This window comes from Ictalurus furcatus, chromosome 15 (genome assembly GCF_023375685.1).
Source record: "Ictalurus furcatus strain D&B chromosome 15, Billie_1.0, whole genome shotgun sequence".
NCBI lineage: Eukaryota > Metazoa > Chordata > Actinopteri > Siluriformes > Ictaluridae > Ictalurus > Ictalurus furcatus.
The window spans coordinates 6,434,141-6,449,011 of record NC_071269.1 but is presented as its reverse complement, the minus strand read 5'-3'; the positions used below and the strand labels follow the sequence as shown (position 1 = coordinate 6,449,011).

The window sequence follows — 14,871 nt, the reverse complement described above, 5'->3', positions numbered from 1 at the left end:
TGGAGTTAAAAGATTTACAGAAGCCCTGATCCACAAGTAGAAGTGCTATGTGACTGTTAAGTTGTAACATCTCATACACGACTGTTACAACTTAACATCTTAGTACAGCTTGACTTAATGCCTTGCTATTTCAAGATACATTTTATTTTGATTTATTTTCTTGTTTCAAGATAATTTATTTTGATCCGTTATCTCATTTTTTGAAGATATATCGTTATTTTAAGCTCTCTCGTTCTTGTAAGATCGTAGTTATATCGAGTTATCCTGTTCTTTTAAGATATGTTCTTATTAGGGGTCCAAGCACCAAAGGCATGTAGACACCCTATTGTTATTCTACCCTTTCTTCTTCTTCTGGCTAGGGTGTCTGTGACAGCCCATAGAACTGTCTGGTAAAAAAGTTGTGAAATTTGGCGCACTGGTTGGGGAGGGTCTAAGGAATATTCTGAACAAATTTGGACCAACTGCTCCCAAGGGATAAAATCTGGACCTAATTTTAGGGAACTACACTTATGGTCATAGTTTTTGAACCGTGTGTCCAAAATTTAATAGCCTGGCATCCCTGGGTCAAGAGGCATTAAACGCACCCTATGACGTCAATTTCTGCTTAAACGGATTTTCCGCCATCTTGGATTTTGTCAAAACTGCTTTTACGCTACTTCTCCTACAAATTTTGTCCGATCACCACCAAATTTGGCAGACGTCATCTTCAGAGTAAGCCTCACACAAATGACCCAGTTACGCATATAAAGAAAATGCTGCTTGCCACATTCATTTTGAGTTATTATCGTATTTCAAAACATTTTGGCTTTTTTTTTTTAATCGTCTCAATATTTTGTAATCTTGTTATTTCAAGCTATGTCGTCAGCACAACAAACGTAAATTTAAAAAAAAAAAAAAAAGTATTGATTCGGAGCGGTGTGGCCTCTGACCTTGCACTGGTTAAGCTGTTCCTGTAGTTTATCGGCATGGTCATGAGAGCTGGAGTCCTCTGACAGCAGCTCCTGCACGGCGTCCAGCCAGCGGCTCACTTCCTCACCCCGGACCTGCGCACAAAACGTTGCAGAACAATAACAAAACCTCCAAACCTTGAAATGATCACATTAATTATAAAAAAAAATTTAAATAAAAAGTTTTAGTGCTTCAGTTTCACAATTCAGTTCACTGATTACAGGTTGGGCATAATAAATATCGATTAACCCTTTAACGCATGTGGCGACAATTCATTTATCTCCAATTTTTTTGATAGGCAATAATACAAAACTATGATTTTTCCCATTTAACTGGAAAAAGAGGACTGACATTTTTTAAAAAATGTCACATGACCAGGAAGTGCTGTTTTCATCATCAAAGGACTCTCAACATCTGATTAAAAAAAATAAATAAATCCAAAATCGAAACTTTTAGATATTTTGGCAAAACTACTTAAAGGGAAAAAATGTAAACACTATCTGAGATGATAAAATGTACTTGAGCAAATGGAACTGTCATATGCACTCATGAATTGAAACAGGCCTTCATAGCAAAATAGACAAAACAGGCTTCTCTAATAGAACATTTACATTTATTTCACATTCAAAGTAAGAAAAACTGCCGTCATTTCAGACACTTTGCAATAGCAACTTATTTTCTAAATATTATGTTTAAAGAGAAAGAATTACAACTGTAATTCCTTTCCAGAAGATATAACTTCTACGTGATTACTAAGTGGCAAAAAACCCCACTGCAACTGGAAAAAGCAGTAATTGGAATTGGTCATTTTTGACTACTTTCTACCATTGCACATTGTTGCCATACGGCAACAATTTATCAACGCCCCCCCCCCAAAACTGTTAGAAAAGTAACCAAGTAAGAAATAGACCAACCTGTGAGTCCTTCATGCTACCCAGAATGCACTGCAGCATGCCGAGCTGGTCTGTGGCTGTAGCGGAAAGTTGAGTCCAGCGCTGGAGTTCGTGTGGGTCCGATACGGCCTGCTGCTGCTGCTCGATCTCTGCACACAGAGCCTACAGAGAGCATGGAGGAATAAACCCATCAGCCATCTGCTCTATTTATATATACACTACCCACAATGCATTGCATCAACTAATATAACTGATGTCTGCAATTATCTCCTATGTATCACTTGGGAGGGGAGGGGAAAAAAAAAAAAACTACTAATAGCTGCATTTTCTCATTTTTCACATGAAAACAATCTTTGAAGGAAGCAGCAGAGATCACTGGTATCTACGGAGAGTGTTTCTACCAAAGTTAGCTATTAGCTGCTAATCTGCTAAGACAGCGAACACAAATCCTGGCATGTAACCTGCAAAATAAAATGACCAGTTTTCACATAGATTAGCGCGTTAATTGATTTGTATTTAACTGCTTATGTAGAATAAGACGTACAGATATATAGATAAGTGCACATGGTTAGTCTAGTTGCCGCTAAACTTCTAACAAAGCAAACCAATGACACATTTGTACACATTTTTTTTAATATAAATACATTTAAAGACAAATCAAGTGTATACTGTAGTGAATTGTGTGCTGTAGGCTACATTTTGGCAACTAATTTTCCTCCCAGGAACTAAAAACACTGGACGTACGGTACACGCCCACAAGGCGTAACCGTAGTGACACGAACAACTCCTAGAGTTTCAACTACTGGCGTGTCCGACAACTCATGCTCCACTACAGTTTATTCAAAACTAAGTTCTTCCTGCAGTCGTGGAAATTATTTTGATTTTTTTTTTGTTTAAACGGCGCCACCTGCAGTACTGGAGCATGTGGAGTATGCGAGCTCGAAAGCTCGCGAAGGCGGTCATGTGCAAGCGTCTCAGCTACAGCCTCGAGCATGATCACAGGGTTTTGATGATCTTTACATAAAAAGAAGAGCTGCTCCGTCAGCGCAATCGGTAATTACACAGCAGGTTGTGGCCACGAGACTGACATTAGAAAGCGTTTGTGACTTTAGCACGCCTGGAGCTTTAACTGTGGTATTTTTAGATTCGATTCTGTGGAAAGATCTACACTTAGAACTGAGAGGGGAAACTCCCGAATCACATGTTGTACACTAACTCCATCTCAGACACAAAGATAAAAACTTGTATAAAATAAAGTGCTGTTCTGAAAGTGTGCCATGTCATCACCTGCGTTTGCAGACTCATTAATATTATTAGCATTATTTCTACATGCAATTATCCCACAGCGCTTTTGAATTCTTGAATCTGATTGGTCAGAAGGCGGTGATTAATTATCTACACATATTTAGAAATTGATTTAAAAAAAGTGTGTTACTGTTGATATGGTAATTGTTTTTATTAAACATTTATGGAAGGAGTCTCCAGTGTCAGTGCTTTGTAACAGTCTGAGGTAAAGCAGAAGAGTTTACACTTTGGGTTTTTTGCCTTTTTAAATTTTTTTGTGTCTTATTAACTTCTAGAAAAGGGGTGGGGGGGTGGGGGAGGAGGCTGGTGCGGGAACAACAGTTTACACCTGAACTGATAACAGGAATGAACTTGTTTCAGCTCAATAAATGTAACTATAAAAAGTATACATAATGTTCTTTAATACATAAAACCTTGTAATTGTTGGTATCCACAAGGAAAAAAACCCACACGCACACACACACCTGAGCTTTGTCCACAGCCTTCTCGGTGGATGGCATGTCTATGATGTCAGCAGCGAGAGCCAAAAGTCTGGACTCGAGTTCGGCCCGAACGTCAGCGCTTTTCTCGACCTGCTGTAGTCTAGCCAGAGCTGAGAGAGAGAGAAAAAAAGGAATATATTAAAGCAAAAGGGAAAAAATAAATAAATAAACAAAATGGAGAGATTGTGTTAGAAATCATGCAAGAATACACAGGACTGGGGTGTAATGACACATTTTGGCCGAGGGGGGGTGTCAGTGCTGGGCTTTTTGTTTTGTCTGTGTGTGTGAATTTGGCAGATTGTGTTTTCTGTGTGTGTGTGTGTGTGTGTGTGCGCGCGCGCACTGGAGTGGTCAATACAGCAACATACAGACAAAATACTGCAATTAACAATATTTATTAAGCATACTTTTTAATACTTGATGTAAAATTGATCTTAAAAAAAAAGATCATCTTAGTAAGAGGTTCACGCCAAACCCATTTCACTCAGCACATACTTTGATGCAAATTAGCCATCTAGCTAACTCTGGCACAACAGATCCGCCGGTGGAATGGAAATCGACTTATCGGACATTTTCAATCAGTATAAACAAATGAATTCTTTTATCACCGTGAGTCTGTTATAAGATGAGTCAGGACGCTGTTGGGTTTCTGTGTGTAGAGTATCGTGACTCCGTGTTTAGCTGCTGGTGAGCAGGGCGAAGGGAAACGTGAGGGGTGTGAGCCCGCTGCTGGGCAAACAATTCACACGTCTCCACTATAATACGGGTACAGAGATCATACAGCACGACTAAAGCTTTATTGATAGTAAAACACAGTATACGACTGCCACGATAAACTGAACATTTAAACCGAGTAGGCTAAGTAAAAACTTGTGAAAAACTGCAAATTTTTAAAGCCCAGAGTGTCTACTTGCACATGATGGTTATTAACCACTACTGTGGAGTGTGACCTCACAAATATATTCAATGCTGGGCAAAAGTTGAGTCATTCTTTCATAAATAAACTTTAAATAAAAAAAAAAATAAAAAAAAATAAAAAAAAAGTGTGTTAATTCTTCGCAAATTGCTGTGGTATAAGAGGAATAAACACCTCACACCAGCTCAATGATGATTTTTTTTTAAATTATTATTACTTACATATAATTTTTTTTAATTCAATTAATAAAATCATGATTTTAACGCCTTTATCAAAACTTGTGTACATCTCAGTTAATACATAATACAAATAAATACAAAAAAAAAAAAAAGAAGCTTTCTAAACGTATCTGAGGTAAGAGAGAAATTCTGGTCCCAAAACAATTATTATTTTGTTTTAAAAAAGGTCTTTCATTAGAAATTTGACGCCTCTCTCTGTTTCTCTTTGTTTTCCTCTTGCTCTTTTTCCACTCTCTTGGACAACTTTCTCCCCCCCCCCCATCCCACCCCACCCCACCCCCCACCCCTTGTTCCTTTCCCATTTGTTTGTTTCAATTACGCGCCACGTAAATCACTGGTGAAGCAGTAGTTCATTGGTGAAAGCGTAAGGTGGAGGAAAAGTGAAAGACAACAGAGCGAGACTGAAACAGAAGAGGGGAAAACAAGTTACTTATGGCCGAAACGGGAGGGTTTTTTTTGTTTTTTGTTTTAGCAGTCGACGCAAATTCAAAGGAGTCCCGTGTGAACCGTCTGGAGATGACTCTCGACTCAGTTGTAAATCGCTTTGACCGTCTCTAGCGCTGCCTTTTTTCCTGGCCGTCCATTCCCTGTTTAGCAACCGTTCCTCGGTCAAGCCTTCGTTACTTTAAAAGTCGTGCCAGCGTTTCCCCGGGTTTCAAATCCACGACTGCGGAGTCCGGGAATAAATCGTTCTTCCAATCACTATTACTTTAATGCAATTAAATTATAAAGCAACATACTGTATATTATTGGTAGAACTACAGTTACTATAGTCCAAATAATACAGGAAAACCCAAGACTGGAATCCACGCATCATCATCATCATCATCATCAGTGCGTCAAGATCGTTATGATTACCAGCGTTAATCTCCTGCTCTCGTGACGTGAGTAGTTGAAGGGTCGAGTCGTATCGTGAAGCCAGGTCGCTCACGCTGCTCTGGATGTCAGCAGGGACAGCGGACTCTGCGGCCAGAGACACAACCAGGACACGGAGCTCCTGAAGGCGAGTGCTCAGACCCAGGAGTCCTGCCAGCTGAGCCTGGAGCACACACACACGCACACACACACACACGCACACACACACACACACACACACGCACACACACACACACGCACACACACACAGAAACGAAGAATTCTGTACTATAATCACGTTCATGACAGATGACATTATTCCGTAATGACTGTGTGGAAAAAGCTTCTCCGAACACCGTTACAGCTAATGCCAGGGTTTGAACAGCGTACTGAGTAACTGGCTCAGGACCAGCACTTCAGTATAAGTACACAAAACACGTATATACACAGCTATTACTACTGATTACACCAGGAGTCTAATACGACTCGATCTGCTCCTTCATCAGGACATGCAGTGCATGGATAATAAAATGAAAGTGAACCGAGGCCGAATCACAGGCCCGGCTCGGCCCTCGGGTCATTCCACTCACCTGGCAGTCTTCTCGGAGCGTGTGCAGAGCGGAAAGATTGGCGTCGGTGACGAGTCCCGCCGTACGGTTCTGCCAGGCCTCGGCGTCCACCAGGGCTCCGTCTAGAACCTGCAGCTCGGAGGACACGGACACAGCCCGCTCCGAAACCCGAGCCCTGTCCTGCACGTCCCGAAGGAGCTGCTGACAGGAAGAAAAGTCCAACTGCGCAGAGACGAGTGCAGAGCGAACCGGGGACGAGGACAAACCTTCTGCAGAGAGAGAGAGATTTAATATAAATATCTATAAACAAAAAAAAAGACAGAACAAAAAGACAGACTGAAAGAGATACAGTAAGAACGTGAGACAGAAAGATCGATCATGAGATGCAAAGACAGATAGAACAACAGAAAGACAGACAGACTGACAGACAGACAGATAAAGGATCATAAAGAAAGAAAAGGGAGTAGACAGGAAGAAATAGGGAAAGACAGAATGAAAAATAAACACGGTACCAAAGGAAAAAGTGACAGTATATTGAATAAAGAAAAAGAAAAAACAAAAGGAATAGAAAGAATAGTCCATCTTTCCACACACAGCAAAAAAGAAAAGACGAATGAAACTTTAAAACCACCCAGAATTCCTTTACCTTTCTCCAACTGCTCCATCAGCTTCTCTCCTCTCTCCATCACATCTTTCATTCGTTGCTCTTTCTCTGTAAGCTCCGCCTCCAGGCCCTGGAAACATGTACAAAAACATGTTACACACTCTAAACCAATCAGCAGTGGCGTTCTCACTGAGCCAATCAGCAGCAGCAGCGCTCTCACTGAGCCAATCATCATTAGCTGTGGCGCGCTCTCACTGAGCCAATCATCATTAGCTGTGGCGCGCTCTCACTGAGCCAATCATCAGCAGCGGCGCGCTCTCACTGAGCCAATCATCAGCAGCGGCGGCAGCGCTCTCACTGAGCCAATCATCAGCTGTGGCGCGCTCTCACTGAGCCAATCATCAGCTGTGGCGCGCTCTCACTGAGCCAATCATCAGCTGTGGCGCGCTCTCACTGAGCCAATCATCAGCTGTGGCGCGCTCTCACTGAGCCAATCATCAGCAGCGGCGCGCTCTCACTGAGCCAGTCATCAGCTGTGGCGCGCTCTCACTGAGCCAATTATCAGCAGCGGCGGCAGCGCTCTCACTGAGCCAATCATCAGCAGTGGCGCTCTCACTGAGCCAATCATCAGCAGTGGCGCTCTCTCACTGAGCCAATCATCAGCTGTGGCGCGCTCTCACTGAGCCAATCATCAGCAGCGGCGCGCTCTCACTGAGCCAGTCATCAGCTGTGGCGCGCTCTCACTGAGCCAATCATCAGCAGTGGCGGCAGCGCTCTCACTGAGCCAATCATCAGCTGTGGCGCGCTCTCACTGAGCCAATCATCAGCTGTGGCGCGCTCTCACTGAGCCAATCATCAGCAGCGGCGGCAGCGCTCTCACTGAGCCAATCATCAGCTGTGGCGCACTCTCACTGAGCCAATCATCAGCAGCGGCGGCAGCGCTCTCACTGAGCCAATCATAGCAGCGGCGGCCGCGCTCTCACTGAGCCAATCATCAGCAGCGGCGGCAGCGCTCTCACTGAGCCAATCATCAGCTGTGGCGCACTCTCACTGAGCCAATCATCAGCAGCGGCGGCAGCGCTCTCACTGAGCCAATCATAGCAGCGGCGGCCGCGCTCTCACTGAGCCAATCATCAGCAGCGGCGGCAGCGCTCTCACTGAGCCAATCATCAGCTGTGGCGCGCTCTCACTGAGCCAATCATCAGCAGCGGCGGCAGCGCTCTCACTGAGCCAATCATAGCAGCGGTGGCCGCGCTCTCACTGAGCCAATCATCAGCTGTGGTGCGCTCTCACTGAGCCAATCATGAGTAGCGGCGCTCTCACTGAGCCAATCAGCAGCAGTGGCGCACTCTAACTGAGCCAATCATCAGCAGTGGCGCTCTCACTGAGCCAATCATCAGCAGTGGCGCTCTCTCACTGAGCCAATCATCAGCTGTGGCGCGCTCTCACTGAGCCAATCATCAGCAGCGGCGCGCTCTCACTGAGCCAGTCATCAGCTGTGGCGCGCTCTCACTGAGCCAATCATCAGCAGCGGCGGCAGCGCTCTCACTGAGCCAATCATCAGCTGTGGCGCGCTCTCACTGAGCCAATCATCAGCAGCGGCGGCAGCGCTCTCACTGAGCCAATCATAGCAGCGGCGGCCGCGCTCTCACTGAGCCAATCATCAGCAGCAGTGGCGCTCTCTCACTGAGCCAATCATCAGCTGTGGCGGCACTCTCACTGAGCCAATCATCAGCTGTGGCACGCTCTCACTGAGCCAATCATCAGCTGTGGCACGCTCTCACTGAGCCAATCATCAGCTGTGGCACGCTCTCACTGAGCCAATCATCAGCTGTGGCACGCTCTCACTGAGCCAATCATCATCAGCTGTGGCACGCTCTCACTGAGCCAATCATCAGCTGTGGCACGCTCTCACTGAGCCAATCATCAGCAGCGGCGGCACTCTCACTGAGCCAATCAGCAGCAGTGGCGCTCTCACTGAGCCAATCAGCAGCAGTGGCGCTCTCACTGAGCCAATCAGCAGCAGTGGCGGCAGCGCTCTCACTGAGCCAATCATCAGCTGTGGTGCGCTCTCACTGAGCCAATCATCAGCAGCGGCGGCAGCGCTCTCACTGAGCCAATCATAGCAGCGGCGGCCGCGCTCTCACTGAGCCAATCATCAGCTGTGGTGCGCTCTCACTGAGCCAATCATGAGTAGCGGCGCTCTCACTGAGCCAATCAGCAGCAGCAGTGGCGCACTCTCACTGAGCCAATCATCAGCAGCGGCGGCACTCTCACTGAGCCAATCATCAGCTGTGGCACGCTCTCACTGAGCCAATCATCAGCTGTGGCACGCTCTCACTGAGCCAATCATCAGCTGTGGCACGCTCTCACTGAGCCAATCATCAGCAGCGGCGGCACTCTCACTGAGCCAATCATCAGCTGTGGTGCGCTCTCACTGAGCCAATCATCAGCAGTGGCGCGCTCTCACTGAGCCAATCATCGGCAGCGGCGCTCTCACTGAGCCAATCATCAGCTGTGGCGCGCTCTCACTGAGCCAATCATCAGCTGTGGCGCACTCTCACTGAGCCAATCATCATCAGCGGCGGCATTCTCACTGAGCCAATCATCAGCAGCGGCGCTCTCACTGAGCCAATCATCAGCTGTGGTGCGCTCTCACTGAGCCAATCATCAGCTGTGGCGCGCTCTCACTGAGCCAATCATCAGCAGCGGCGGCCGCGCTCTCACTGAGCCAATCATCAGCTGTGGCGGCCGCGCTCTCACTGAGCCAATCATCAGCTGTGGCGCGCTCTCACTGAGCCGATCATCAGCAGTGGCGCTCTCACTGAGCCAATCATCAGCAGTGGCGCTCTCACTGAGCCAATCATCAGCAGTGGCGCTCTCTCACTGAGCCAATCATCAGCTGTGGCGCGCTCTCACTGAGCCAATCATCAGCAGCGGCGCGCTCTCACTGAGCCAGTCATCAGCTGTGGCGCGCTCTCACTGAGCCAATCATCAGCAGCGGCGGCAGCGCTCTCACTGAGCCAATCATCAGCTGTGGCGCGCTCTCACTGAGCCAATCATCAGCAGCGGCGGCAGCGCTCTCACTGAGCCAATCATAGCAGCGGCGGCCGCGCTCTCACTGAGCCAATCATCAGCAGCGGCGGCAGCGCTCTCACTGAGCCAATCATCAGCTGTGGCGCGCTCTCACTGAGCCAATCATCAGCAGCGGTGGCAGCGCTCTCACTGAGCCAATCATAGCAGCGGCGGCCGCGCTCTCACTGAGCCAATCATCAGCTGTGGTGCGCTCTCACTGAGCCAATCATGAGTAGCGGCGCTCTCACTGAGCCAATCAGCAGCAGTGGCGCACTCTCACTGAGCCAATCATCAGCAGCGGCGGCACTCTCACTGAGCCAATCATCAGCTGTGGCACGCTCTCACTGAGCCAATCATCAGCTGTGGCACGCTCTCACTGAGCCAATCATCAGCTGTGGCACGCTCTCACTGAGCCAATCATCAGCTGTGGCACGCTCTCACTGAGCCAATCATCAGCAGCGGCGGCACTCTCACTGAGCCAATCATCAGCAGTGGCGCTCTCACTGAGCCAATCAGCAGCAGTGGCGCTCTCACTGAGCCAATCATCAGCAGTGGCGCTCTCACTGAGCCAATCATCAGCAGTGGCGCTCTCACTGAGCCAATCATCAGCAGTGGCGCTCTCACTGAGCCAATCATCAGCTGTGGCGCGCTCTCACTGAGCCAATCATCAGCAGTGGCGCGCTCTCACTGAGCCAATCATCGGCAGTGGCGCTCTCACTGAGCCAATCATCAGCTGTGGCGCACTCTCACTGAGCCAATCATCATCAGCGGCGGCATTCTCACTGAGCCAATCATCAGCAGCGGCGGCATTCTCACTGAGCCAATCATCATCAGCGGCGGCATTCTCACTGAGCCAATCAGCAGCAGTGGCGCTCTCACTGAGCCAATCAGCAGCAGTGGCGCTCTCACTGAGCCAATCATCAGCAGTGGCGCTCTCACTGAGCCAATCATCAGCAGTGGCGCTCTCACTGAGCCAATCATCAGCAGCGGCGGCACTCTCACTGAGCCAATCATCAGCAGTGGCGCGCTCTCACTGAGCCAATCATCGGCAGCGGCGCTCTCACTGAGCCAATCATCAGCTGTGGCGCACTCTCACTGAGCCAATCATCATCAGCGGCGGCATTCTCACTGAGCCAATCATCAGCAGCGGCGCTCTCACTGAGCCAATCATCAGCTGTGGCGCGCTCTCACTGAGCCAATCATCAGCAGCGGCGGCCGCGCTCTCACTGAGCCAATCATCAGCTGTGGCGGCCGCGCTCTCACTGAGCCAATCATCAGCTGTGGCGCGCTCTCACTGAGCCAATCAGCGGCAGTGGCGCTCTCACTGAGCCAATCAGCGGCAGTGGCGCTCTCACTGAGCCAATCAGCGGCAGTGGCGCTCTCACTGAGCCAATCATCGGCAGCGGCGCGCCCTCACTGAGCCAATCATCGGCAGCGGCGCTCTCACTGAGCCAATCATCGGCAGCGGCGCTCTCACTGAGCCAATCATCGGCTGTGGCGCGCTCTCACTGAGCCAATCATCGGCTGTGGCGCGCTCTCACTGAGCCAATCATCAGCTGTGGCGCGCTCTCACTGAGCCAATCATCAGCTGTGGCGCACTCTCACTGAGCCAATCATCAGCTGTGGCGCGCTCTCACTGAGCCAATCATCAGCAGCGGCGCGCTCTCACTGAGCCAATCATCAGCAGCGGCGCTCTCACTGAGCCAATCATCAGCTGTGGCGCGCTCTCACTGAGCCAATCATCAGCAGCGGCGCTCTCACCGAGCCAATCAGCAGCAGTGGCGCGCTCCCACCGAGCCAATCAGCAGCAGTGGCGCGCTCTCACCGAGCCAATCAGCAGCTGTGGCGCGCTCTCACCGAGCCAATCAGCAGCGGCGGCACTCTCACCGAGCCAATCAGCAGCGGCGGCACTCTCACTGAGCCAATCATCAGCGGCAGCGCTCTCTTAGATTTATTACCTGGAGTTTTTTCGTGAGGTCGTGAGGATCTCTAGAGGGCAGCGTCTGTGTTGAGGTTTTCCATCTCACCAACCAGGACAAAAGGTCAGGAATCTCACTGTCCACTCTACACACACACACACACACACACACACACACACACACACACACACACACACAGAACAGGTCCGCATACAGTTTAATAAACAAAGCTAACAGGTAGGTCTACATTAGCAATGATGCAAAGACAGACAGAGAAAGTAAGAAAGAAAGAGACAGACAGACAGAGGGAAAGAAAGAAAGAAAGGTGGAATAGTAGAAAGAAAGAAAAGGACAGACAGACAGACAAAAGTTTGGAAAAGGAAACTACCAACGTCACCAATGAACAGCGAGGTTGAGTGTGTGTGTGTGTGCGCAACAGAGAGAGTGTATTCCTACAGTTTCCTGAGCTCCGTGTCCGTATCAAGGTGGCGTCTCTTCGGTGGTGCAGGAGGCAGGAGCTCCTGGTCGGTGACCGTGCGCTGTGTCCGCTCCACTACTGTGGTGACCGTCTCTATGACGACCCTCTCTTGCACCTGCGGCGTCCCTGCAGCACTGACTACCACGGTTACCTTGGAGACGAGACAAGAGTGCATATGACTGTGTTAAACAAGAAGACTACAGAAAAAAATACTTAAAATTTCTCCCGGGAGGGGGTAAGAAGGTTACGGAGCTCTGAGCACCACCTTATTGCAGGGAATTTGGGATGCTCAGGTGTTGGTGCGGAGCTCAGGTGTGCCATGTGTGTGTGTGTTTTCTCATGCTGTTTCAATGCTTTTTTGCAAAATATACAAATGAGGTAACATACACGGGTCAGTGCAAAAGTATTGGCACCCTGCATTTTTTCTATTACTTTGGTCTTACATGCCTATTTTATTCCTACACCATTAATGTATCAGTAGAACAGAGAAAGAAAATTGATTACCAAACATGTTACAGAATATTTTTTTGGAATCATATAATAAGAACTATATAAGATACATTTGTTATCTCTGATAAAAACATTGACATGACAGTCGCAGAATTGTAGCAGGTTCTCCATGAAGCCTAGAACAACAGAACTTATGCTATTATAAATGTAAAGACAGATTATGATGTGGTGATTTTTTTTTTTCTGGTCGTTTTCCTGTGTACTTTATACAACATAATGATTAACGTGTTCACAACTCAACATGAAGGAAAGGAAGGAAATTCTTGTTAGTGCAATATCTCCAAATTGAATGGTTAAATGTAAAGTTGATCAAGCAGCTGATTGGCTGAGAGTGTGTGGTGTGTGTTACCTGATTGGAGCAGTCCTCCAGTCTCTGCACCAGGTTGTCCCAGCGCAACGTCAGCTCCTCCGTGTCCGCCTCAATGCGCTGCCTCGCTGCGGGGCTTTTCAGCAGCTGTGCCACATCCTGCCCTGCCTCGGACAGAGTGCCCAGTGCCCGCCGCTTCTGCGCCATGTCCTCCTTCAGGCTCTGCCGGAGGATGTCGAAAGTTTCAAACTTGCCAGGTTAGTCACTAAAATCCTAACATTCAGGCCAGTCTCACTGTTGGGCACTTCCTGAATAACATGCCTACCTAGCTAGACTACTCACCGCTAATCTACGAACATTAGTGTTTATCTCGCTCGGGTCTTTGAAGTCACTCGTCTGCACTTCGCTCAGAGCCTTTTCTTTCTCCCCCAGCCAGGCCCTGAACAGGTTCTGGAAATGCCGTTAAGTAAAATACGTATAAGTAAAAAGTTCAGACGGTAAAACTTTTAAAAATTGCAGTTAAATGTTTTTAACCTGATCTTCCAGGAGCTGCTGCCACACTAGCAAGATCTCCTCCAGTTTGGTCCAGCGCTCCTCTGTCCAGCGACACACCGCAGCCCAGCGTTCGCCCAGAGACTGCACCGAGAAATACACAGCGACGGAAAGAAAATACGTTACACTGCATACGATTAGCATGACAAAAATCTTTCAGTGACTACCAGCAAATAGCTATAAGTCGCTATTTCTAGAAGTAGCTATAAGTCGCTATTTCGATATGTAGCTATAAGTCGCCATTTCGATATGTAGCTATAAGTCGCTATTTCGATAAGTCGCTATTTCGATATGTAGCTATAAGTCGCTATTTCGATAAGTCGCTATTTCGATATGTAGCTATAAGTCGCTATTGCGATATATAGCCATAAGTCGCTATTTCTAGAAGTAGCTATAAGTCGCTATTTCGATATGTAGCTATTTCAATATGTAGCTATAAGTCGCTATTTCGATATGTAGCTATAAGTCGCTATTGCGATATATAGCCATAAGTCGCTATTTCTAGAAGTAGCTATAAGTCGCTATTTCGATAAGTCGCTATTTCGATATGTAGCTATAAGTCGCTATTGCGATATGTAGCTATAAGTCGCTATTTCGATAAGTCGCTATTCCGATATGTAGCTATAAGTAGCTATAATGTGGATGTGGTTTGTTTATGCGGAGCACCATTGAGGCTTATTCGTCGACACCCTTTTTAACATGTAAACTGCATAGCACTGTGTGAAAGGTCGGATGTTCCACAGCACCGAGAGCGATCATGAGAGATCGAGTGTTTTCTGATACCAAAAGCCACTATCTGGTTTTTACACTCCACCACACGTTCACTCTCCAGGAACGTTTCTGCTTAGCGTCAGCTCGAAGATGAAGCCGTTTTTTCACCCGTCAGCTCTTAAGGACGTAATCCTCACTGAGCTTCAGCAGACAAACACGGGCATTAAGGTTCAAAGAGCGCCGTGTGTCATTACAGGCCACAGAGTGAACGGCAGCACAGGCAGTGCTATAAAACACTCTGAGCGCTGTGTCAGAACAGATGAGGTTTACAAAAAAGTGAGAGTATAAAATATCTCCTAGTAGCCAACCACCGGACTCCAAGTCATTATACCAACAATTGTGCGTAACAATATTATACACACAAAATAAAAAACTCTTGCCGGAGTGCTGTTAGAGGAAAATCATAGAGAGTTGTACATGTTTTATTCCTCTTATATCGCAACAGTTT

At 47.5% G+C, this 14,871-nt stretch overlaps 1 protein-coding gene across 3 annotated transcripts in view; it reads right to left on the bottom strand.

Annotated features, from left to right (window-relative positions):
* Positions 1-14,871, bottom strand: part of utrn (utrophin) — a 180,590-nt gene that overhangs the window by 127,127 nt on the left and 38,592 nt on the right. For all 3 annotated transcript variants that reach the window (XM_053643180.1, XM_053643182.1, XM_053643181.1), the window contains exons 14-24: positions 13,635-13,736; positions 13,443-13,550; positions 13,143-13,322; positions 12,262-12,434; positions 11,845-11,950; positions 6,854-6,941; positions 6,229-6,476; positions 5,642-5,822; positions 3,611-3,738; positions 1,863-2,003; positions 930-1,043 (exon numbers count right to left, since the gene is read on the bottom strand). In XM_053643180.1, the coding sequence (XP_053499155.1) occupies positions 930-1,043; positions 1,863-2,003; positions 3,611-3,738; positions 5,642-5,822; positions 6,229-6,476; positions 6,854-6,941; positions 11,845-11,950; positions 12,262-12,434; positions 13,143-13,322; positions 13,443-13,550; positions 13,635-13,736 (1,569 nt within the window). The remainder of the gene's footprint in view (positions 1-929; positions 1,044-1,862; positions 2,004-3,610; positions 3,739-5,641; positions 5,823-6,228; positions 6,477-6,853; positions 6,942-11,844; positions 11,951-12,261; positions 12,435-13,142; positions 13,323-13,442; positions 13,551-13,634; positions 13,737-14,871) is intronic.